The sequence below is a fragment of the Mus caroli genome, unplaced genomic scaffold (assembly GCF_978045245.1).
Source record: "Mus caroli unplaced genomic scaffold, Mus_caroli_1 scaffold_13, whole genome shotgun sequence".
Classification (NCBI taxonomy): domain Eukaryota; kingdom Metazoa; phylum Chordata; class Mammalia; order Rodentia; family Muridae; genus Mus; species Mus caroli.
This window is the reverse complement of record NW_028227268.1, coordinates 4,004,350-4,028,750: the sequence shown is the minus strand read 5'-3', so window position 1 is coordinate 4,028,750 and position 24,401 is coordinate 4,004,350. Positions and strand designations below refer to the sequence as shown.

Below are 24,401 nucleotides of genomic sequence, written 5' to 3'. Positions count from 1 at the left end.
CTTGGGAAGCTCGTCTCTCTCACAGGAGAGGGATGCAGTGTCCAACCACAGGGGAGGCCAGCAGTCAGGCTGTACCCTTCAGCAGATTCTCACCTAGTGCCCCAGAGGGGAGGACACTGGTGTATCTGGAGGAGAATGTTTGTGGAGACTCGGGAGTTGGATTTAGAGACCTGAGACCCAGGTTGTCAAGCACAGTATACCTCTGCCCTGCTAGTGTCCAGGCTGGAGAAGGAGTTTGGTGGTAGCTAACAGCTCATGTAGAGTGGTTCTGGTGTTTCCAGAGAGGGTGGTGAGCTGATTCATTTCCTAGGTGTACACACAGCTCTTTGGTTTCATACATGTCCTTTTGATTCTTTCCTTGCAGGTGGATTGTCTGGAAAGTTCTCTAGAAAAGTCACTCCAAGCGAAGTTTCCTTCCGACCTCAAGGTCTCCATTCTCCTGGACTTCACCAGAGGCTCAAGAGGTAGGCGCTCCGCACTTCATCTCTCTACTCATTGGTTTGAGGACATCCTAGGACCAGGGCTGCCCAGGGCTGCCTGCTTGTCCCAGTCCTCATTCCTTCTGCAGCAGTCGCTTGTCTGGAGTCCAGCTTGGAACAGTGTGGGCAGAAAAAGAGCTTTCCTGAGTCCGAGGCTACTCGGGGTCTGTCTCCTGGCCCAGCTTCCTTAGGCCTTGCTTTATTTTAAGGCTTTGTGTGTGGGGGGTCCCTAGTGCCTGAAGCCAAGTTCCAAGGTTACCTGTTTCTTGGAAGGCAGTTTGCCTCCCTCCCAGAGACTCAGGCCAGAGTGTCTAAATGACCGCTGTAGGCTGTGGGCTAGATCTAAGTCAGTCTGGCTCATCTGATGGCACAGAGTGGGAGTGGCCCCCAGGAAGCACTTGATAGAGTTGCCAGGAGTGGGGCAGCTAGTGTGGTTGAGCAGCTAGCACTCCTTCCTTAAGCGTAATTGACTCGTCAGAAGCAGCACCGTTGATGTGGCTGGTTAGACCATGTCCCAGGTAAAGTGAGGCGCCTGGGGAGTTGGTCTGTCTGGCGGCAGTCAGGACACCTGTCTTTCCTGGTAGGAATGATTTACAGGTGTTTCCTCTGCCGTCACACTCAGGTAGGAAGAACTCTCGCACTATGCTGCTCCCACTCCTGCAGAGGTTTCCAGAGCGTGTGCGCGTTTCCCTCTTCCACACACCAAACCTCCGAGGACTCCTCCGACTCCTTATCCCTGAGCGCTTCAATGAGACCATCGGCCTCCAGCATATCAAGGTGTACCTCTTTGACAACAACGTCATCTTGAGTGGGTGAGCACTTTGTGCTGTTCCTAGCAGGGAGTCTAGTTCAAGGAGCAAGGCTCCTCTGTCCCCTAAGTCCTAGAGAAGATGCTGGGCTGTTTGTAAATGGCATTTTTGCCTCTTCAGCAGCCCCTCCTCTGGAAGGCTGGAGGACCAGGCGCTGTTCAGTGCTGGCACTGACTGCTGTGCTGAGCCTGTGTGCCTAGTCTCCGTACCATTTCACTGTTTTTCATGTGACTCTGTGACTATGCTCACTGCAGGCAAAGAGAGTAGATCAGAGAGGACACATAACTGCCAGGCCGAGCTCAGGAGTCACAAACTGAGTTGGATAGCAGCCCAGGGCTGTGGGTTGTGACTTCACTGGGACAGTTGTGTGGACTGCTGGACCTGTTCTCCACCTGGGTTGGCTCCCTTTGTGGGCGCCATCTCTGTTCTTCCAGTTACTCAGTGTGACCCCAGCTGATGTCCTGTGTGTGCTCAGTGGTTGCTCTGGTTTCATCCCATCATGGAATTGTCATTCCTCGCTTACTTAACCCCGAGGCTTGGCCTTGCCCAGTCTTGGCCGAGTCCTCATCTGATTTTTTTTTTTTTTTTTTTCCTTTCTAGTGCAAACCTGAGTGACTCGTACTTCACCAACCGCCAGGACCGCTACGTGTTCTTGCAGGACTGTGCTGAGATCGCCGACTTCTTCACAGAGCTGGTGGACGCCGTGGGGGATGTATCCTTGCAGTTGCAGGGCGATGACACAGTGGAGGTTGTGGATGGAATGGTGCATCCTTACAAAGGTAGGACCCCTGTGAGGGCTCGGCTGCCTTCTGTGCGCTGAGGGCCAGAGGGACAGACACTCCTTTGCTCCCTGTCCCTGTCCCAGTTGTAGGAACATACTGAAGCGTTCATTTCTCTCTTAAGGCCGGATAGATGTGACTTACCGGCTCTTACATGCTCTGTAATTACGAGCCAGCCTGGGAAGGTGGGAGTTTGGTTTTGGGTCCGGCACGTTGGGTGGATGGGCTGGGAGACTGCCCTGTTCTTACAGGAAGCAGCCTGCCTAGTGACCACCTTCCCAACTTGGCCTCTTCCCAAAATCTCCTGTCACAGCGGCCCCATTGAGGTCAGTGGCCTCCTGCCTGGATGGTGAAATGGGAGATCTTAGCTCTGTTGCAGGCCAGCCCTTGTGCAGCAGTTCTGGCACTTGGATTCCTGTGATTCCTGTGGCTGTGGCTTCTGGCTTCACAGGATGGCTGCTGGGTGTGCAACAGTCCACAGCTTAGGGACAACTTGGGGAAGGGGTAGGGCCTGGCCCTTAATAGAAAACTCCTCGTATCCCGTGGTCTTCCTGATGGCGATTCTGCTGAGTGCCAGGGAGCTATGACTGCCCAGATAGGCCGTGGTCTGCCCCAGGGAATGTTTTGTTGTCACCACTGGGCAGTGAAGGGTCTCAGTTACACATTCTGTGGACATTTCTTTCCCTGTGGGTATCCTTAGATTGTTTTTTGGTCTCCAAGATTAAAATATAGGCTATCTGAGCCTTGAAGAAATGCTTAAGTCCTGGTGTACTGTGTCAGGCCAGGCATGCCTAGTAGGGAATGGCTGTATTTAGGGACAGCTGAGACATGTCATGCTTAGGGCAGGGACAGGGACATTTGCACAGTTGGATTTTTTTCTGTTTGTAGCGCAACCCTAAGAGGAAGCCAAGAGTCCATCCCTGACCTCAGTGCAGACTATGTGGGGGTGGGGATGACCCAGCGTGGCCCCTGCTTTGCGCTGCTTGTCTTTCTGACCACTCTTGCCAAAGACTTGCTGTCTCCTGCATCTCTGTGTTGACCTGTGTCTGGACTCTCACCTTCATTATGCTTAGCACTGCTTTGCCCAGCGCCCGCCCCGCCCTCAGGCTTTCTGCCCGTTGTGGCTGCTTCCCTGCCTCGTGCATCCTGTGCTGTATGCCTTTTCTTTGTTCTCTGTGTATGATCATGTCTTTTTCCTTAATTCATCTTCATTTTCTTTCTTTTTTAATCTCCTTTGGGACAGGGTCTCCTACAGCTCAGGTTGGCCTTGACCTTCCCCGTTCCTGGCATTAGAATCAGGTGCCACCACACCTGTCCCTGGCACTATCTTTTACTCAAGCAAATAAACTTTCTTACTGAAGTACACAGAGTGCAACCAGACAGCCACCATCGATTGCTCTGCTGTTTGCCACCCCACCATCCTCTCCCTGATTTCAGGTTTTTGCATCTGGAATTAACTGTGTCACACCCTGCCATGCTTCCACGCACGGGTCCTGTGGGCAGGCCTTACTGTCTGCTGCCTCTTTTGCTCCCTGAGTGTCGTCTGTGTTCTGTCCGTGAGAACTTGTGGCACTTGCACTTACCGATCAGATGATGCATGCCGTGAGCCAACAGAGGCTTGATGGTTTTTTTAGATGGGCTAATGTAGCCCCGGCTGAGTCTGACCTGGCCCTCCTGCCTCCACCTCCACCTCCTGAGGACTGGGATTGCAGTGCACCACCACTCCTCCTCGTGTCTCCTGCAGGTGACCGGGCTGCGTACTGCAGAGCAGCGAACAAGCGGGTCATGGACGTCATCCACTCGGCCAGGGCCCGGCAGCAGATGCTGCACGCACAGACCTTTCACAGTGATTCTCTGCTGAGCCAGGAAGACGCTGCAGCTGCCGGGGACCGGAGGCCAGCGCCCGACACCTGGATTTACCCACTGATCCAGATGAAGCCCTTTGAGATTCAGATTGATGAGATAGTCACTGAGACGCTGCTGACGGAGGCTGAGCGCGGAGCTAAGGTCTTCCTCACCACTGGCTACTTCAACCTGACACAGGCCTACATGGACCTGGTGCTAGGCACTCGAGCTGAGTATCAGATCCTTCTAGCCTCACCGGAGGTGAATGGCTTCTTTGGGGCTAAGGGCGTGGCAGGCGCCATCCCAGCCGCCTATGTGCACATTGAGCGACAGTTCTACAGTGAAGTGTGTAGCCTGGGGCAGCAGGATCGGGTCCAGCTCCAGGAATACTGGCGCAGGGGTTGGACCTTTCATGCCAAAGGTATGTGGTGACTGGTCAGAGGGCCCCATGCCGTGGGGATGCTCTCCATGCTTGGTTCACAGTGGTCTGGGGTGTTTTCATCTACATGTGGAGCCTTAGAGCAGCCCTCGCAGGTGCTGCTTGTCCTAGGTCCTGTCTAGGGGTTTTAGTTGTGCAGAATACTTCCCCTTTGTGTGAACAAAACTTTAAAAATGGAGTTTTGCTCCCTCTGGTTCTGGAGACCAAACTCAGGACGTTTACTTTGCCATTGCTGTAAGTTAAATGAAATCCTCAGTCCTTTGGTAGCTGCTGAGGAACGTGTTCATGTAATAGCTGCTAAAAGGACCCCAAGGAGCTGTGGAAGGCTGGCTTCTGCTGCCAGGCTCACACCTGCCTGTGGTGCAGAGGACTTACTGCAGACTGCTGATTTGTTGAGAATACCCAGGGCTTCTGCCCTTACCTCATGTTGATAGATTCCCTTCCTGTTTGCCAGTTTCTGCCTTTTTTCCCTGGAGAAGCTGGAAGCTGGAAGCTGCATGCTCCGTGTACAGCCCTTACCTTCCACAGTGGAAGGAAGTCACACAAACTTTCTTTTTTTTCCCTGTGGTTCTGAGTTGGGCCCAGGGCTTTGCACATGCTAGGCAGGTGTCCTCCACTGAGCTGTGCTGTGTATTCAGCTAGTGCCCTGAATCGTCCACATGCAGCCCTGAGGTAGACATGGTCTATGTTGGGTATGAGTCTATGTTGGGTATGTATTTTTTAAGAAGAGCAGCCAGGGGAGGCAGGCTCTCAGGTGTACCTCTCTGAGATATGGATGAAACATGGTGAAAACCTTGTGCCTGGCACCAGTTTGCCCTGTGCACCCTTGCTGAGTGTGCCCGCTTCAGGGTCACTGATGAAGAGCCCACCTTACCCCAGTACTGGTTCTCTATCTGCGGAGGTATGGACAGTGTCTGGGAGCCCTGGGTTCTTATTTCTGGCTTCTCCAGGTAGTGTCTGGCCCTCTGACTCCTCAAATGGGACCTTTTTCACTCTGAAACCAGCATTTTCAGTAGGGGATACTTTGTTATTGTTGTTGCTTGAGACAGGGTCACTGTGTCACCCTGACTGGTCTGCAGCTCTCTGTGTAGACCAGGCTATCCTGGAAATCATAGAGCTCACCTGCCTTCTCTCTTCCCAAGTACTGGGCTTAAAGCCATGGTAGCATGCTTGGCTAGTGGGGGGTATATTTAAAAAAATACTGAAGTACCTTGCTGTTCTAGAGCTGGCTCCAATTTCTGTGTGGAATTTAACGTATTTTTATTTGACTTGTTTTTAAAAAATATTTGTGTGTTGGTGGAGCGTGCGCGTGCCATGGCCTGCTTATGAAGATTACAGGCTGCTGTGGGGTTGAGTCTCCTCTTACCAAGTGAAGGCCATCAAGCAAAATGCTTTGTTTTGTTTTGTTTGCATCTGTGGTGCTGGGGCGTCCGTTCCAGTGCAGAGTGATCCAGTGTACGTGTGTCAGGTCCCCCCCCCCCTGCCCAGCTCCATCAGCCCCAAACAGGACAGAACACCTCAAAGACATTGGCTCCTCACCTTAAGACCCATGCTTTCCTGTGAATGGTGGAGTGACTTGCCTGTCCAGTCGCCCTCCCTCCTTGTGCTGGAAGCCCTCATTCTTGCCCAGGCAGATAGCGTCGTTTGTGTGGGAATGACTGTCCCATTGTTGGTCTCATCCTAACTTGTGGGCTGAATGAAACTTGTGGTCAGGGCAGGTAGAGCTGGCCAAAGGGTGTGTGTGGAAAGACTTTCAGGTTGGCCCAGTTCCTTCTGGGAATGACAAGAGCCCCAGGGTGGGGCATGGAGGGAAGAGCCGAGCAGCTGAGTGAGGCCAGAGCGTTGGGGAGGTGTTGTAGTTCACAGGTCCCTGCATAGCTATAGGCAGGCCTGACGAATGCTGCTCCAGGTACATGATGTGACCTCAGGCCTGAGCCCCAGCATTGCGGCTGGAGGAGGCTCTGGTCTCAGGTGTTCCCCTGACACTGCACTGATCAATGTTCACGTTTGTGTGTGTGTGTGTGTGTGTGTGTGTGTGTGTGGTGATTCCCTAGTTACACCCACCTGACTTTTCCTGTGTGTCTGGCCTGCCCTTTCCCGGACTGTGTGCTCGGCTCACCCCCCTCCTGCCCTAGTGTGGGTGGGGCCTGCCGTCTGTGAGTGTTGGATTAGTGGGGAGGCTGTGCATGGAGAGTCTCCTGTCTGGACCTTAGAGTTGGTGTGTAAGAAGTGGGAAAGAGGAGGAGAGGGCAGAGCTAAGTGGGGTAGATGCTACTGAGATTTGGTTCTGACCTAGGTCTTTTATGTGACCTGAGCTAACTGCTGTGTCACTAAGGATAGCCTTGACCTTCTGATTCTCCTCGGTGTTGGGATTACAGCTGCTCTGAAGCACTTTGTTCTGAGTAAGAGTCCTTGCCCTAGAGCCAGGAACCAGAGGGCAGAGCTTACTCTGTCAGGGTGAAAGGCCAGCACCTTTCCTGCTTAGTGGCTGCTGTCTTCGGTGGGTCACAGTCTTTTGGGACACGCGCTGATAGTTTTAGGAGCCTGTATGAGTATGGGATGAGCAGGCAGTGCACAGGGTGCCTGTGCGTTCTGATGGTTGGGGTAGTCAGTCATTTCCTGCAGGGCCTGTGCTGGGTACAGGTCTGGGGCCTGGTTGGTTGTGTCTATTTTGGGTCCCTGGAAAATGCATGATTACCATGCAGCTGATACCAGGGTTCTTTTGCCCAGGCTCCTACAGGACAGGCTTGGGCTGGTCTCAGCTCTTCCTGCTGCAAAAAGCCCCTGGTGAGGGATAGCAGTCACACTGGGTTCCCTTGCAGCTTTCTCGCAGAGGGTTAGGAGGCCAGGGTTGGTTTGCTCTGAGGTATTTGCTGGGAAGCTGGGTGTAGCTTTGTGACCTCTCAGTGTGGGCAGAGGTACGGATCAGGGACAGCCTGAGTGGATGGTGAGAGAGACCCTGGGCTGCTTGTTGCTGCCGTGTAGGGAAGTTCATCACATGGCAGTTGGCGGCTGAAGCAGCCTGCTGTGGAACTCATGTCATCCACAGGCCGATGTCTTAGCACGCTTTACTTCCAGAGAACCACAGGGAGCACGCAGTGTGTACAGTGCATGCTTTGGACACTAATTCTGCAATGTGGCTTGTCTGCTGAGTTCTCATTTGGAATTTTTGGAAGTGGCTCCTAGAGCTTAGTTCACAGAACTTCGACAGTAGCTCCGGTAGAATGGGGTGATGGTGTAGTGCTGCCTGGTGAGAGCGGCAGCCCACAACCGGGGAGTGCTCCCTGGGAGGAGGCTCTGAGAGAGAATGGATGACTGACTGGGTTCACCAGGGTCCCCTCACCCCCTGGTCCTGGTGGAGTGTTAGGCATGCGTAGTGTGGCCCTTGCTGGGTGGGTGGCCTCTGTAGAGTGCTGAGCATTGCTCTTACCGTCTCAGTGCTGGGAGCTGCCGCGTCACCAGCATGGAGGAGTCCATGCTCACAAGTGGAGATTGAGAGGCTTGGGGTAGAGCTTGGTGCAGGGCATTTGCCTACATTCAGAGGTGTAGGTTCCGTCCTCAGCTCTGCAGAGCCTCCCACTCGCCCCAGCTGGAGGATGCTTTCTACTCAGTGTATCCTGCTTTCCCACCACCAGGAAGGCCAAAGGCCAAGCACTGGTGAACTCCTAGGTGGGTCGTCTTAAGCTGTGTGTCTGTAGCTTGGTTGCTGTGTCTGGCTGTGAAGGAGAGTCCTCAGGAGCAGGCAGCAGTGGGAGCAGGCAGGGGGCACAGCTGGGTCACTGCAGCTGTGCTGCTCACTGATGGCTTGCTAGTCTCTGGCCTGGCTGTAGGGAGAGTAGGACAGGGACAGTCTAGGGGCTGGGGTAGTCTGCTGACTGCATCTCAGATGGTCAGCCTCTTTGAGTAGGTGCTGTGGGTTCACTAGGGTTCTAACTGGTCCTGGTGGAGTGCGAAGCCTGCGTGTTAGGCACGGTGTTAGCCCAGAGGAGTCTGTAAGCTCCAGCATGCTTAACTTGGTGCCTGAGGGGCAGCTTTAGCAGAACCTAAGAGTGTGAAGGCAGCTGTGTCTCAGCCCTGCCCAGTGGGGAAGCCAGTGGCTTTAATCAGGCCATCATCACTTTGACTTCTTGCCCTGAGCAAGACTTGTCAGTCTTGTCCCTGCTGTGTCCTGGGAGCCAGCAGCCCTGTTAGGCGGGGACCACACCCATGCTCACTGTACAGTAAGCTGCTTTTGTCCATCTGCCAGGCCACAGGCTCAGTGCAACCCCCCCCCCCCATTTTGGGGGGATCACAAAGGACTGAACATATTACCTTGGTTTCTTGTGGATGAAGCGTTCTGAATGAACAAAGTCCTCTGTGTGGTCAGGGATCTTTGGATTAGAGACTTCTGGCTGTACAGAGAGAATCTGTTAATGACTGACAGGATGCCATTATTTTTATTGTCTTCCCGACGGGCTGGTTGGCATCTTGCCCAAAGGTGAACTGGTGAAGCAGCTTGGCAGACCCACCCTGTTCACCTGGGCTCCATGTGGGGTGGCTGTCACCATGCATATGACCACCTCAGGTGACAGACTCCAGCCCCAAGGCCTCAGGAGTTTCTTAGTCCCTCTGACACCAGAATTGAGGACTGGTGCTCATCTGTGGGAGAGCAGAGCTGTGATGTCTTCGCTCTCCTGGTTTCACAGGGGTCTGAGACTCTGGAGCTCACAACAGTGTGGGGCTATGGGAGGCCATAGAAGTTCATCTGTCTGGAGAAGTCCTCAGAGAAGACTCTGGCCTACATGTACAGAGCTCCTGATTTTCTTGTTTAGGTTTATTTATTTTATCTTACTGTGTGGGGTTCTGCCTGCATGTGTCTGTGTGTGCCTTGTGCTTCCAGAGATCAGAAGAGCACACTGCATCTCCTGGAACTGGAGTTAAGAGTTGCGTAGATGCTGGGATCCAAACCTAGGTCCTCTGGAAGAGCAGCTGCACTCTTGACCACTGAGCGTCTCTCCAGCCTAGATGTCTGTCTTATTTTTAAGCATTTAATCTACTTGTTTGGGAAGCTACACCTCTGTGATTTTGTTCAGATATTAACATGGCACCTATGTGCCTTGCATGGATCATGGAAGGCACTGGGGGTTGTGTCTCCTGCTCTTTTGGGACTTCTATCTCAGAAGCACGTCGCTATCAGAGGGACCTGTTTAGATCATGGCAGGCAAAAGCCCTGAACAGAAGGGATCCAGACTAGAAAGGAGTCCAGGTCAGGGAGGGTCTCTCTGTGCAAAGACCAGAGGGAGTGGGACACAGCATCCTGCCCAGTGCAGATAGGACAGTGCAGTCCCAGCCCTGGCCTCCTCGTGCATTGGGAGTGCAGTCTGTGCCAGGGCAGAGCAAAGGGTGGCCAGGGCCTGTTTGAAAGTGAGACTTGTGTTGTGTAAAGGTGCCTAGAAAAGGACTTCATTTGCTGTTTAACACTGGGTCTCATTTTATAGCCCAGACCAGCCTTGAATTCATAAGAATCCTTCCTTCCCCAGCCTTGTGAGTACTAGGATTACATGTGGGAGCCACCACTCCCAGGAAGGTGGCTTTTTTTTTTTTTTTTTTTTTTTTTTGAGACCAGAGTCAGTAGACAGCAGGGGACCTTGGCCTCTGAGTACAGACCACCACCTAGTGTTGCAGCCATGGCAGTAGCTGCAGCGACTTCCCCACTCTCCCTGGTGCTCAGGGCTACTGAGTTTCCCTTGGCTGCAAACCACCCTCCATCCATTCCCCAAAGTGCTTCTGCCTTCCCTAAACCACTAGTTCCTGGAATTGAGGAGATGTTGGGCACAAAGGTCGGGCTTTGGGGTGAGGAGCTGGAGCTTGATGATTGGTTTACAACCCCTGTGCTGGAAATGTGTTTCCTCCTCTGTCCTTAGAGCCTCCTGTGTACAGGATAGGGAGTGTGTAGGGGGAGCTGCTGGGCACAGCTGGCTCAACCAAGGAAGGGAGATGAATCCCCAGTATTCCAGCCAATGCTTTGAGCACCTGACTTGGAACCTAAATGGGGAGGCTCCTAGTGTGCTGGCCTCACAGGCCTCCCTGGGGCTCAGCACCAGTGACCATGGTCCATAACATGGGCAGTGCTCCATCTGTCTCTCTTTGGGTTCACCTAAAGGTGTGCTAGTCTGTGTGTGTGCGCGCGCCTGAGCGGCAGGGGTGGTGGTGGGGGTGGGGGTGGGAGAGGACGATGAGGGATGGACAGATAGACAGACAGACAGACAGAGAGCTCGAACGAGCACATTGTCTTGTATAGCCTAGGCTGGCCTTGAGCTCTTGGAGGGAATCTGACCTTGAACATCTGTTCCTATTAGGTTTAGCTAGCCCCAGCTGACCTGGAACTTGAATCTTTAGGTCAAAATGGTCTCAAACATGAAATACTGCTTCTTGAGTGCTGGGGTTACAGATATAAGCCAACATGACCAGCTGCTCATCGACTTTTTTGAGACAGGGTCTTTTGTGTATCAGCTGCTACTAAACTTGATTTGTAAGCATTGGTAAGGTGGCTCAGAAGCCAGAGATGCTTGCTGTGCAAGCCTGGCAGCTTGAGTGCCGTCCCCAGAACCATGTGAAGGTGGGAGGGGAGGACCAGCTCCGTCCAGCTGTTCTCTGAGCTCCATGTGTGCTCTCTGGCATGTGCATCCCAGAGTCAGGATGACTGACACGCTGATCTTGGGCCTCCACCTCCGAGTGCTGGGCTGTGTGCTGAGATCCATCCCAGGGCTCTGTGCATGTTAGGCCAGCATTCTGTCAACTAACTGAGCCACACCTCAGACTTCCAGGGACAAGACTGTAGGGCACTGGGCAGGGCATCCTCAGGCCTCAGGCGACAAGGGTCTCTGGGCTCTGAGTCACTGTCATTGTGTCATGCTAGCTACAGGTTTTATAGTGAATGCCAAGCCTGTCTGTAGCTGCAGTGGAGGGCTGTCAGTAGATTTCTCTGGTATTCAGTGCTTTAGAATTTCTCTGGGGTAGAACTAGCCCCACCCTGGTCTACTCCCACAAACACCTTTTCCTCCCCAGACTTGTCTTTTTCTTGCTGGCTCCTAGAATGGTAGACACATTAGGGACCAGGGTCAGGCTCTGGGGCGAGGAGCTGGAGCTTGACAGTAGTTAAACACATGTCTCTAAAGAAGCCCGTGTGGCGGTCAGCCTAGGCTTGTGAGGAGGCAGTGGTAGGAGCAGCAGTTACAACCTTACCCCCAGGGTCATAGAGTCTCAGGGTTTGCTGCTCAGGGAGTAGGTGTTAGAGGAAAATCTTGCTTTTCATATGTGGGAAGCAGCCTGACCCATGGAGGGCGTCCCCCTCCTTTCTTTGAGCAAGATCAGAAGGTGGTTGGCAAGTTGTACCAGGCAGACCCAGTCTGGGTGCGGTGGGAAGGAAGGATTCCTGTCCCGAGGATTCTTTGCCCTGGTTCCATGCTACGGGAAAGCTGAGGTGGGTACAGGGAAACTTAAGCACATGAAAAACTAGAGGTGTGAAGAGTAGACACGGCCTGGATCCCTGGGTAGGGAGAGCCGCCTGGAGCGAGCTGCCGGCCAGGGGGTGGGAGGGACACCAGCCACAGAAGTGAGCAGCAGCCCTGTCAGCTGCTGCCCGAGGAGTTCTTGAAACTCTGCTCTGCACTAGGAAGCAGTTTGCTGCTGTAGCAGCATGTGTGTTACATATAGGCCGTGTGTCTGTGACGTCTCTGCATGTGAGTGGGCTCTCTGTGGATTTCGTTGATAGAGGATCGGTGGTGGGAGGGCCACGGGAGCTGGCCTGGTGCAGACCAGGGGAGCTGGCTGGCTTTCCTGGATAAGCTTCCTCAGGCTAGTAAGGGGAAGAAGGGTAGAGGCTGCTAGGCTAGCCTGGGGAGGACAGATGCTCAAGACTAGCTCTGTGGGGCTTGGCTGAGATCGATCATAGAAGAGGGTGCAGAATGGGAGCTGCCATAGGCATCCAGTAGTACTTAAGATCCTGCTAGAACATCAGTGTCCCCATGTGTACTGTGACAGAGCAGCTTCTGTGGGACCCACTGGCAGCACACTTCTTTATGTGGTGCAGGTGGTAACTAGAGACACGAGCAAACTGTCCTGAGGTAGAAAAGGTGGGCAGCTGTATGTAGGCAGGCCTGGTGCTACCAAATGCCTCAAACACCATGTGACAGCCACCTCTACTGGTTAGGTAGGGTAGAGCCTACTTGCCTGTTTGTTCTGGGCTCCCAGAAGGGATGGAGGCTCTGGTGAGCTCCATCTTGAGCTGCATTTTGCCAGCAGATGTTTCGGGCAGTTGAAAGAGCTGGGGCTAGTGGCCTCTCTGGAGAGCAGTTGGGGGGAGGGGAAGACTCCAAGGACATCATTGACAAAGTTCATTCAGAGAAGCCAGCTCTCCCTGCTAGGGACGTGAAGTAGCAGAGAGATGAATGGCCCTGCACTCAGTGGTGTGGAGCGCCATGGCAGTAGCAGGCAGGAGGGAGCCTGGTTCAGTGTGCCCTGATGCTGCCCTGTGGCTGCTTCCCTCCTAGGTTGAGAGGACGGTGTGTGGCAGAGACCTGGCAGGTGTTGAGCTCACTTCCTGTCTGCACTTCCTTTTCCCGCAGGCCTCTGGCTGTACCTGGCAGGGAGCAGCCTGCCCTGCCTCACGCTGATTGGCTCTCCTAATTTTGGGTACAGGTCAGTTCACCGGGACCTGGAGGCCCAGATTGCCATCGTGACGGAGAGCCGATCCCTGCAGCAGCAGCTTCATCAGGTTGGTTGGAGCGGTAGGGTTCTTGGGTACATGGTTGTCCTCACAGGCGCTCCTGCCTTTGTCAGCTAAGACAGGAAATGAGACCATGTGTCCCTCAAGTCTAAGAGAAACCCTGCAAGGCTAGACCTTTGACTATTGATTGCACTGCCAGAGTAGGCTTGAATCTTGCCAAGGCCTTTCCCTCCTTCCATGCTGGAGAGACCACCATTTCCTCACTGGGGCATGGGGCCCAGTCTTTTCCAAAAGGGAGGGTGAAACCCAGGGTTGGCTGTGGCTGTGTGGCTGTGTGGCTGTGTGGCTGTGTGGCTGTGGCCCTCCCTGTGGAGCAGGCAACAGACAGCTCAGGACTCAGACACGCTGTCCAGTGAATTCTCCTGCAGCAGAGCCCTGTGCTTTGGTCTTGGAAGGACCTAACAGCTTTGCTTTGCAGGACCTCCTGTGTGGGTTAGAACAAGATTCCTATTGGAGTCTTGGCTATAGGACCCTTGCTCGCCGCGCTTGGTGGGTTTAAGTGTCTATCATGTGTGTATGAGATGAGTGTGAGTGTGATGTGCGTGTGCCACGGCACCTGTGTGAAAGGTAGAGGCCCATTTATGCAAATGGGCTCTCTTAAGGTGTTTGCGTCTCGTCTCGGGCTTGCAGGCCAGGCTCCTTCTGTGCTGAGCCCTCCCGCTAGCCTGCGCACTGACATCAGGCTGCGGTGTTTGGGAATGGCTGTTCGAAGCTTTGCTGGTGAGTGGGTGGGAAAGTGGCTCTTACTGCTTTGTTCTCTGGACCTGCTACTATGTCTGGGACCTTGTCACCAAGGGCCAGGTGCCAGTAAGGTTCTGTGACAGGGCAAGGGTAAGTGACAACAGCCATGCCCTATAGCCAGCGGGTGATTGGGTGTGCTAGCAGATTTCCTTCAGCTGACTGAGGAAGCTCTCAAGCTAAGGGCTTCCCATAACAGGGTAACTGTTAGCCTCAGAGCCTGACTGTGAGGAAGGGGAGAGCCTGTGGCTCTGGACAGTGGGTCTGCCGGATTGTTCTTGCTGGTGCAGAGAGCTCTGTGCTCAGATGCCTCCCCAGAGAGAGCTGCTAATGATTCTGGCCTAGGCAAGAATGAATTCTGGGAGATTTGGGCAAGCAAGTGCCCAGGCTTGTGCCCCAGGTCCTAGTACTGACAAGACCCCACTTCCTGAGATGGGGACTTAAACCCACATCCTGGATTTTGAGAAAGGCCAGCCTGGTTGTGGTCTGAGCTGATTTCTCAAATGACATACTTGGGATAGTTTCTTCCCAAACCTGCCTCCCAGGGGCTTTTGCTGGTGGGAAGGTGGCAGCTCAAGCTGCTGTAGCTCTTCCATTCTCTACAGTGTATTGATTCAGGGTCTGTGAAGTAGAGATGTGTTTCTAGATGGCTCCATTTGCTTCAGTGTACTTTGAGGCCTGTAGCTGGCCTCCTGACCTTCAGTGTCTGGTTGCTGAGTGCTGTGTGCAGCCTCGAGTGCCCAGCTCTTGGCCTGTGGCCCCGCACTCAGAAGTCTGCTGGAGTTCTCTTGGGACCCAGGGAAGGGCCCTGTCTGTGTATCGAGCCTTGAAAATGGAAGATATTTTTATCAGAACCCCGAGTCCCTCCCTTGTAGAGCAAACAATAAGAACTGAAAGCTTCCTGGTTTTGTTCAGAGAGCTTCCCACTTGTGACCTGAGAAAGACTCCTCGCACAGCACTGTGACCCCTACCAGCTGACTTCCTCCTCCATCCCTGCTGTGGCCTCTGTGAGGGCGCAGAAGCGTTTCTGGTAATTTAATTGAGATCTTGGCTGGGTGTTTACTAAAGAGCAGAACTGGAGCTGAGTCTGTGGAGACTTCTACAAACCAGTCCCAAGCTGGCTCCTCCACAGAAACAGCCCATAGAACCTGAGGCTCTATTCATGGCGTGTGGGGACTGCCATGATGGGAAAGCCAGCTGTGAGGACAGAGTTTGAAAGTTTGGCATGGGCATTGGCTTTAGGATGCTGCCTCTGTGACAGTCACAAGTTTGAAGCAAGTACAGGGGATGTGGAGCTGGGCCCTGGGTCTCTACCTCTGTGTGGGCAGTGCCTCAGAGACTTCGGTGAGGTGTCCTCTCAACTCTGCTGATGGGAGGAACTGCTGATGAGTCTGTCCCTCCTGAGCTGATTTCTTTTCGGTTTTTCGAGACAGGGTTTCTCTGTATGGCTTTGGCTTTCCTGGAACTCAGTCTGTAGACCAGGCTGGCCTCGAACTCAGAAATCTGCCTGCCTCTGCCTCCCGAGTGCTGGGACTAAAGGTGTGCACCACCACTACCTGGCGTGAGCTGATTTCTCAAATGACATACTTGGGATTGCTGCTGCTGCTGCTCCTCCTCCTCCTGCTCCTCCTTCGGATGATGCTGGCCCTGCAAGGCTCTGTCAGGGCCTCCTGTGTATGCTGATGGTCATGAAGCTGTGACCCTCAGAATGGGTGTAGGTGTGGCCCAGATGCTCAGGCATGCATCTGCCAGAACATGAGGACAGCATGTGTAGGGTGTCCATACAAATGTGACCACAGCTGGCTTCCCCATCGTGACAGTTCCCACATGCCTTGTGTCTTAGGGTTTCTGTTCCTGCACAAACATCATAATCAAGAAGCAAGTTGGGGAGGAAAGGGTTTATTCAGCTTACACTTTCACATGGCTGTTCCTCACCAAAGGAAGTCAGGACTGGAACTCAAGCAGGTCAGGAAGCAGGAGCTGATGCAGAGGCCATGGAGGGATGCTGCTTACTGGCTTGCTTCCCCTGGCTTGCTCAGCCTGCTCTCTTATAGAACCCAGGACCACCAGCCCAGTGGGCCCTCCCCCCTTGATCACTAATTGAGAAAATGCCTTACAGCTGGATCTCATGGAGGCACTTCCTCGAGGGAGGCTCCTTTCCCCGTGATAACTCCAGCTTGTGTCAAGTTGACACACAAACCCAGCAAGTACAGCATGAATACTGCTCTCCGGTTTTATGGGCTGTTTCTGTGGAGGAGCCAGCTCTGGTCTGGGGGAGGGACTGGTTTGCAGAAGTCTCCACCGACCCAGCTCCACAAACCTAATATGATTGGAGACAAACATGTATATGTTAGTTTTCTTTTATTACCATCCCTTCTGTACACTCACACACACACTCACACAGTCACACACACTGGTGCCACAACACGGTGTGGACAAGTTAAAGGAGTCACTTCTCTCCTGCCGCAGGAATTGTCAGGCTTGGAGGCAGTGCAGTGCCTCTACCAGTCAGTCTGCATGTGTCTTTTAAAACTTGGCTTTAAAGGTAACAGTTTAAACATTGTTTGGGACAGAAGAAACTGTGTCTTCATGGGGCTCACTTGGATCACTCTGTCTTCATACTGACTCCCAGCCTTCCACTCCTGTATGTACCAGCTCCAAGGAGCCAACCACTGTGGATGGGAAATACTCAAGGAGATTTGCTCTGACTTGGATATGCTCAGGCTTTGTCTTGTATTCTCTGAAGCGTGCAGTAGAACATCATACGATACATGACATTGATATTACATCTTATACTTACAGTTGTGTTAGATATTTTAAATAACATGGTGTTGAAAAGTCTTGAGACCTGGCTGGAGATCAGAGTCTATCCAGCTCTTGTTGAGGACCCAGCGCCCCCATCAGGAGGCCCACAACTGCCTGTAACTTCAGCTCCAGGGAATATGATGCCCTCTTCTGGCCTCTGTGGGCACTGCATGTATACACTCATCTATTTGCAGCTATACATAAAATGTCTATGTGAGAGGCAGGCCAGGTGGTTCAGGACTGCAATCTCAGCAGCTCTGGAAGCTGACCCAGAAGGACTGTAAGGTCAAGCCTGGGTAATTTAGTAAGATCCTATCTTAGAGTTTTTAAAAAAGTGGGCAACTGGAGCTGTACCTGGGTGGTGGAGCGCTCTGCTCACCTAGCAGGCACGAGGCTCTAGGCCCAATTGCCAACGCTGAAACGGGATAAAAGCATGCCTATGTGAGCATGTACACGCCGCTGTTGGATTCAGGGCTTGAGTGTATGAAGGGTTTGATGTCTGGCGGTCATGTGTTCCGTGGGACCAGCTATATGTTTATGTTGTGTGTCTCATGTCTGGTTTCTGTGGTGTCTGGTGGTCATGTGTTCAGCTGTATGTTGTGTGTCTATGTCTGGTTTCTGTTACTTTTCTTTACTTTCCTCTGTTACGTCAGTCCTGACACTGGTGTGTCATCTGGGTTAATTTATAAGTGAATACTGGATATTTAGGTGGTTTCCAGCCTTTCTCCACTGTAAATGTGGCTGCACAAGTGTCTGTAAAGACCTTACTGTGGGGTGAGATCATAGTTGCTTTCTTGGGACAACCTCCGGCGAGTGTCACTTCCCTTCAGCAGTGGTGGCTGATACTGCACAGTGACCTGCAGTTGGTGGAAGGGAACCTGCCATGTGTTAGACACTTCTTTTCTATGTTCCACATGATGAGCTAGTAATACTGCTACTACTGATTGACACCTACCCCAGACCCCTGTCTCCTATCTTAACTTACACTAATTTATTTCATGAGGGTTAAACATCTAAAATAGTTTTCCCACCAGCTCTAACTGTTGAGCCTAATCAGCGATATACAGAGGCAGAGCCCTTGGCTGGGGTCCTCAGGAGGCTGTGTGGCTGGCGCCTCTGACCAGTCTTGTGGACAGACAGCTAGCTCTGCTGTACCAGTTGTCTAGGAACCACAGAGTGACCCACATCTAGTGCCTGACTATCCTTTCTCTCCTCAGGAGCAAGAGCAGCTCTACCTGCGGTCTGGTGTGGTGACCTCTGCAACCTTTGAGCAGCCAGGGCGGCAGGTCAAGCTGTGGGTGAAGATGGTGACCCCGCTGATCAAGAACTTCTTCTGAGAACAGGCAGGTGCTGGGAATTCAAAGTAGGCCAGGAGTGTCCTGAAGGGATCCTTGAGGGAGTGTGCAGCCTTGTCTGTCTGTCCACTGCTTCCTTTATTTGATACAGCAATATTGAGTGGATTTGGATGGCAGTTTTAAAGTAAGCGCTGGACTTTGCTCCTCCCTCCTCCCCTCCTTGGCTGGGACCACCTGTGGCGAGGTCAGCTTCACCTGTCTCCTCCTGCTCTCCCTGCACAGGGTTCTGGGGCAAGGGCCATAGAGGGGCTTCTTCCATTCCCTGCTCTAGGCAGTGTGGTGTGGCCCTGTGACAGACGGTGCTTAAAGATGGAGGAGCTGTTTTAGAGAGCTAAGGTTGCATGTGGTGTGTGCTCGGGCACACAGGTGATGGGATGGGACACGGCATGACGGACAGCCTGTCTTCCCTGATCTGCAGCAGGTTACTGTGACTCCAGAGAGGCAGCTTGGTGTCCCATTGCTCATGCAGTAGCCTGGGCAGTAGGGGATGTGGTTGCTCTGACAGGTGGGAGCATGGCCTTACTTGAGCTGCTTTGCTGTGCAGAGCTGGCTACCGTGTGCAAGCCATGGGCTCTCAGGACCCGATGCATCCTGGAGGGTAGAGGGGTTTGCCTGGGGATCTTTGCTTCTCCTGCTCCTGCCTTTCTTTTTTTTTTTTGGCTTTTCGAGACAGGGTTTCTCTGTGTAGTCGTGGCTGTCCTGGAACTCACTCTGTAGCCCAGGCTGGCCTCGAACTCAGAAATCCGCCTGCCTCTGCCTCCCGAGTGCTGGGATTAAAGGCGTGCGCCACCACGCCTGGCCCAGCTCCTGCCTTTCTTTCTCCTGCCTTCTTTTTTTTTTTTTAAAGATTTATTTATTTATTATATGTAAGTACACTGTAGCTGTCCTCAGACACTCCAGAAGAGGGCGCCAGATCTCGTTGCGGGTGGTTGTGAGCCACCATGTGGTTGCTGGGATTTGAACTCTGGACCTTCGGAAGAGCAGTCGGGTGCTCTTACCCACTGAGCCATTTCACCAGCCCCTGCCTTCATTTTTACTGTATTTACTTGGAGACAAGGTCTCATTAGCCCTCGCTGGCTTGGAGCTCACAGAAATCCACCTGTCTCTGCCTCTCAAGTGCTAGGATTAAAGGCATGGACCACCAGGCCTAGCAATACTTCCATTTAAAATAAAAAAATCTTTTATCAGTCAGGGACAGTGATTATACTCCACGACACTCAGGAGGCAGAGGCAGGAGGATGTCTGTGAACTCAAGGCCAGTGTGGTCTATAGTATGAGTTCTAGCACAGCCAGGACTATACAGAGAAACCCTGTCTGGAAAAACAAAATAACCTTTAATCACTATTTTAGTTATTTTTCAGTCATACTTAAATATTATATGAATATAGAATGAGATGTACCTGAGGGCCAGCCTCCCTCTCCAGCAGCCACTCTGCCAGGCTGGTGACACTTGTCCATATGTCTCTAAACCCAGTGCCTACCTTTTCTATCACACTTGATACAGATGAATTCCTAACCAGACAATGTGCGTAAGCCTGGAGAAATAAGACTGGGCTGGCCTCAAATTCATGGTAATCCTCCTGCCTCAATCCCTCAAGTGTTAGGATCACTTGCATGTACCACTGCACCTGGCTCATTTTAGTGTTTTTGGTTTGACGTGAGATCTGAAGTTACTACTGCTGTTGCTTTTGGGGGGTGGGGGAGGGTTTTGAGACAGGGTTTCTCTGTGTAGCCCTGGCTGTCCTGGAACTCACTCTGTAGACCAGGCTGGCCTCGAACTCTGCCTGGAGATCTGCCTGCCTCTGCCTCCCAGTGCTGGGGTTAAAGGCGTGGCCACCACCATCTAGTTAGGTTCCAGCTTATGGTAGATAAGCCGCTTCAAATGCTGTGTCCCTCCTCACAGCAGGTCCCCTCCAGTGCACTTAGAGAAGCCTGCTCTCCTGTCCATTCCTCCTCAGGGTGTCTGGGAGCCTGGAAACTTGAGTTTCGCTACCAGCACAGCCTGCTGTGCAGGGAACAACCGTAGGGACCCCACAGCAGTGATGATGCCTCTGTTGAGATCAGCAAGCTGTGGCTGGCTGGCCTTGCCACCAGTGACTGGCTGTAGCAGGGGGACCTGTAGAGTCAGGAACACCCAGCCATAGCCAGGATAGCTGCTGCTTGGAGTTGCTCACAAGGTGGGGCAGTGCTGTCCTGGGCAGCAGCGCTCAGCATTGTGCGTGACCCAGGCACAAGTGATACCAGCACAGGAACTGCAGGGGTGGGCGTATAGGGCACTGGCATTCAAATGAGCAGCACTGGGCAGAGTGATCCTCCTCTGCCCTTTAGTCTGACTCCAGCACTTTGTTCCAGATACCCGCAGGTAGCTTGGCCTTTGGAAAGTTTGGAGATAATTTTGTCAACTCACAATTTGTATTTGTGGAATAAATTACTGCTTTATTTTAGGCTTCAAAGGCAAAATTAGAAAAATTCACTTTGTGTTATTACCAAGGATTGGAACAAGTTGCCTGGAGCCTGCTGGCTGTGCCACATGAGGGAGCTACAGTGACCCCTCCTGGCCAGCAGAGGCAGTGCACAGCAGCTAGGGTTCCCCAAGGAGGTTAGAGTCCCTCTGTCCCTGGTTGGGGCTCAGATACCAGGGCCTCTTCCCTTAGGTGATTGTCCTTCAGGTGCATGGTCCCAGATCAGACAGGCTGGGGTGGGGCAGTGCCCAAGGAGCTGAGCTTTGCTTTGCAACTTTGAAGGCTTAGAAACCCAGAAAGTGATATCCTGCTCCACAGGGAGGCCCCCCCCCCTTACTGGAGCTAGAGGCTTTGCTGGCTGTTTCCCAGCATCCCTAGTATCCTCTTGCCTATCTCCCAATGTCCTGCCGCCTGCTTGTAGCCTGGCTGCCTTGCTGCGTGTTAGCTCGGCATCAGTACTGTCTGTCTTTGAGGCTTGGCTTCTTTCTCTTTCCTGCTGATGGTTATGATACAGATTCATTCAGTCAGTTAGTCAGTGGGGCCTCAGCCCACCTGTCTGCCCATCATCACTAGGGGCGGGTGCCTACGGAAGAGGGCTGTTGAAAGGGGTTGCAGTCTGTTGTGTCTCTGAGGGGTGTCTGTGCATGCGTGTGTACATGTTAGGTGGAGAACCAAGTAGCCCACATAGCCACCCACAGCTGGGTCTGGAGCATTTGCAGGGTGTGCATGACACAAGCACAGGCACGGCGTGGGGAGGGGCGGGGCACTAGTCTGTACTGCTGCTGCCCTACTGCAGGCAGGAGAAACCCGGGACCCCAGAGCACAGCATGTGGTGACAGCTCCTGCTGGTGGCTTCAGTGGGAAGGGTGGCTGCGTGGCACCTGTCTGTCATGGCTGGCTTTTCAGTTCTGGGACAGCAGTTGGGAAGGAAGGCGTGGGGATTACTGCAGGCTCTTGTTTATTCTTGAGCTCAGTGTAGATGCTGCTGTGTGCAGGGAGCACCTGATGCCCTGGCTGTGGCACTTTGTGTGCTGTACCCTGACCCCACCTCCTGCTTGCGGGAGACAAGTTCCTGGGCTCCCTGAAAGTCAGATTCAGGGTTTGTTTCCCAGGATGCTGGGAAATCAGGCTTCACTGCCGTGTGTAGCATTGGGAACTGAGTGTATCAGACTGGCACAATGATTGCAAGCATTTTAATCTGTACACCCCCACCCCCCACCCCTGCCCCATAGTCCAGGAGCACTGGGTTTGTAAGAAGTCAAAAGTGGTAAAATGTGTTGGTTGCTAGGTGAGGTTTCTGGTTAGAACCAGGCAGGATCAGCACTGGCCTAGTCACGCTGTAGGTGTAGCTACACCTGCAGGAGCAGTGCCACAGCTGCCAGGATCCACTTGGCTGCCTTCTCTTTGGTCTTCAGGTTAAAAGTCCAGACATAGGTGGGTCCTCGAATACGCGTCTTGTATACGGGGCATTCATAGATGTTCTTGGTCTCCATTCGGTCCACAGGAATGGCCTTGATGAAGATGACGGGCATGACTGGGGTCAGATCCTTCAACCGGGCTTCAGCAATGACTCCGGTCTGGGTGTCCCAGCGAGCTCCTGTGGGGACAATGGAGCTGAGGGTCTGGGTGCCCTAGGGGAGGCAGAACCCACTGTTTGGATGCTGACCATGAAAAAGGGAGGCACGGCCTCCAACCTCCCCACTCTTTTCAGAGACAGGCCAGTGACTGGGAGCCATGAAGCGTTCAGGCCAGGTGCCAGGGTCTGAGAGTGCCAAACATGGAGGAGTGTGAACCAAGGACTCCGAGGTGACTCTGCATGCTGTAATGGCTCTGAGGCTGCATCTTCTCAGAGCTTCATCTCAGCCTTCTCAATGTCAGAGAAAACTGACCGCAGCTCAGATTCCAGCAATGTTCCTTCCTGATCCCTCCTGTAATGTCTACTCTCTGTGTACATAGGGAATAAGTTATATATATAGATGCACATATAAACACTATCTGTCCTTAGCCAGACTGCTGTTGTCTCTCATCCTAGCCAATGGTGTTTGTGTCCTGCGTGGCATTGGAATCACAATAAACATGGAGAATTGCTGTTGTGTACTTGCTCAAGTGATGTGGGCAGTGGGTGCATGACCCTTGGGTGGCCTAGTCCTGACACAGCATCGATGGAACTGTCTGAAGCGATTCCAAGAAAACAGCCTTCTGGCTGCAGAGTAGATTCTAATAGGTGCCCTAGTGATCTCCCTCCTGCTGTCCTGGCTTGGTGGGTGGCCTGGACAGTCTTCCTCCTTGAAGCCTTTACTGAGGGGAACCTCAGTAGGAATGCTGGCAGAGGTGACCCCCACCACTAGCTGGGGGTCCCACATGCCCTGAGCCCCAGACTCAGCAAAGCTCCAGTTTGAGGTTAGAGAGGCCGCATTCCTCATCACGACTGAGTGGTTTAAGTTTTCTGCACACAGATGCTCCTGTCTGGGCTAGAGGCTGGCTGGAATGAGGGTTGTCTCTATTTCTGAGATGGGATCTTCCTACTGCCCATGAAATCCTAGCAATCCTCCAGGCCTCCACATCTCAGTCCCCTCTAGGGCTCAGTGTGGCTCCAAGCCCACCCCTGCCTGGGACTGTGCCCGCCCTGTCTCATTTACAGCTGAGTGGACAGACAAGTTACCTTCCATGAAGAGCCCGTACACGTAGGAGCCCTCTCGGGGAGGAGCGGTCATGTCCTCCCGATTCTTCTTGGTCACTTCCACAGACAGACACATCTTATCCAGGGGCCACTCATTTTTCCTGGCCATGGACTGCATGATAGCAGTGAGAAAGGACTGTGGGTTGAAGAAGCCGGCCAGCCACACAGTGGTGGGCAGAGCGAAGTCTGTGGTCCAGGATTCAAGCTCCTGGAAGAAAATGTGAGCTGCTGAGGGGAGCCTGGCCCAGAAGCCGCTTGTGCTCTTGTCTTTGCTGTATAGAGAAGGGACTCCCGGGGCTCCCCTGGGATTTCTGTGCTCCCTTGTCTGATGTCCTCTCTCTCCTTGGGAAGTCACACCTGCCTGCCTGCCTGATCAGACATCAGGGGCTGGGGGCTGGGCCCAGCCTTCCCACTCGCTTCATCAGCAGTAGTGGCCGGTAGGGACCCTGAGGCCACAGCACATAGGCTGCTGGAGGTTCCAGGGTCCTGTGACTTACCCTGATACGTTGCAGCAGATCGGCATACCAAGCTGCCAGGCCCATCATGGAGGGGTAGGCCCGGGCCACCCAGGTGTCAGGCACAGTGTCATAGAACAGAGCAGTGGACAAGTCTTCCATGTCGGTTGTGATGGTCAGCTCACCCTAAGGGACACAGTCACATTTTGGAGGATGGGTGTGGTTAGAATGGGGGAGAGCCCTCTGCTGTGTGCCTGAGGTACCAGCATGGTCCCACCTCCCGAGACCACGGACAAGCAGTAGCTAACCTCTGTGGCCTGTACTGGAGGTCACAGGACTGGAGACCAGGGAGGGAAGGGCTCTGATAAGGGTCAGTCACATACCAGTCTCCAGAAGCCAGACTGGAGACCTGAGGTGTGTTGTGTGGCAGGCCCTCTGCAGACCAGCCTATTGCACAAGCCCATGCCCATGCAGACACTGCAGCTTTTACCTTCAGACCCAGGTTCAGCTCCTTCAGTGAGCGCCGCATCTCATTGGTGAGGATGTTCATCCTCTCACATTCTTGAAAGGCGACGACCACGTAGGGGGTCTTCTCAGCAGCCTTGGCCATGATCTCAGCCATGTTGAAGGTCTCTGGGATCTTCTCCAGGATGTCATCCAGGACAGCCTTTACCTGGAAACCAGTGCCAGGCAAGCCTGTGACGTCCCCAGCCGAGGCAGCACCCCCAACAGAATCGGGGAGGAGTCCTGCCTGAGTCTCCGAGGGGGAAGGGGCCAGGGTGGTGGGG

General features: G+C 53.2%; 2 protein-coding genes across 4 annotated transcripts in view; one reads left to right on the top strand and one right to left on the bottom strand.

Annotated features, from left to right (window-relative positions):
• Positions 1–22,566, top strand: part of Pgs1 (phosphatidylglycerophosphate synthase 1) — a 37,164-nt gene extending 14,598 nt beyond the window's left edge. For both annotated transcript variants that reach the window (XM_021175679.2, XM_085829390.1), the window contains exons 4-10: positions 365–464; positions 1,102–1,291; positions 1,889–2,067; positions 3,812–4,333; positions 12,958–13,106; positions 17,879–18,004; positions 21,983–22,566. In XM_021175679.2, the coding sequence (XP_021031338.1) occupies positions 365–464; positions 1,102–1,291; positions 1,889–2,067; positions 3,812–4,333; positions 12,958–13,106; positions 17,879–17,998 (1,260 nt within the window). In that variant the 3' untranslated portion in view covers positions 17,999–18,004; positions 21,983–22,566. The remainder of the gene's footprint in view (positions 1–364; positions 465–1,101; positions 1,292–1,888; positions 2,068–3,811; positions 4,334–12,957; positions 13,107–17,878; positions 18,005–21,982) is intronic.
• Positions 21,646–24,401, bottom strand: part of Dnah17 (dynein axonemal heavy chain 17) — a 111,496-nt gene continuing 108,740 nt past the window's right edge. For both annotated transcript variants that reach the window (XM_021175676.3, XM_021175677.3), the window contains 4 exons: positions 24,104–24,286; positions 23,656–23,799; positions 23,141–23,366; positions 21,646–22,075 (listed from right to left, as the gene is read on the bottom strand). In XM_021175676.3, coding sequence (XP_021031335.1) covers positions 21,828–22,075; positions 23,141–23,366; positions 23,656–23,799; positions 24,104–24,286 — 801 coding nt within the window. In that variant the 3' untranslated portion in view covers positions 21,646–21,827. The remainder of the gene's footprint in view (positions 22,076–23,140; positions 23,367–23,655; positions 23,800–24,103; positions 24,287–24,401) is intronic.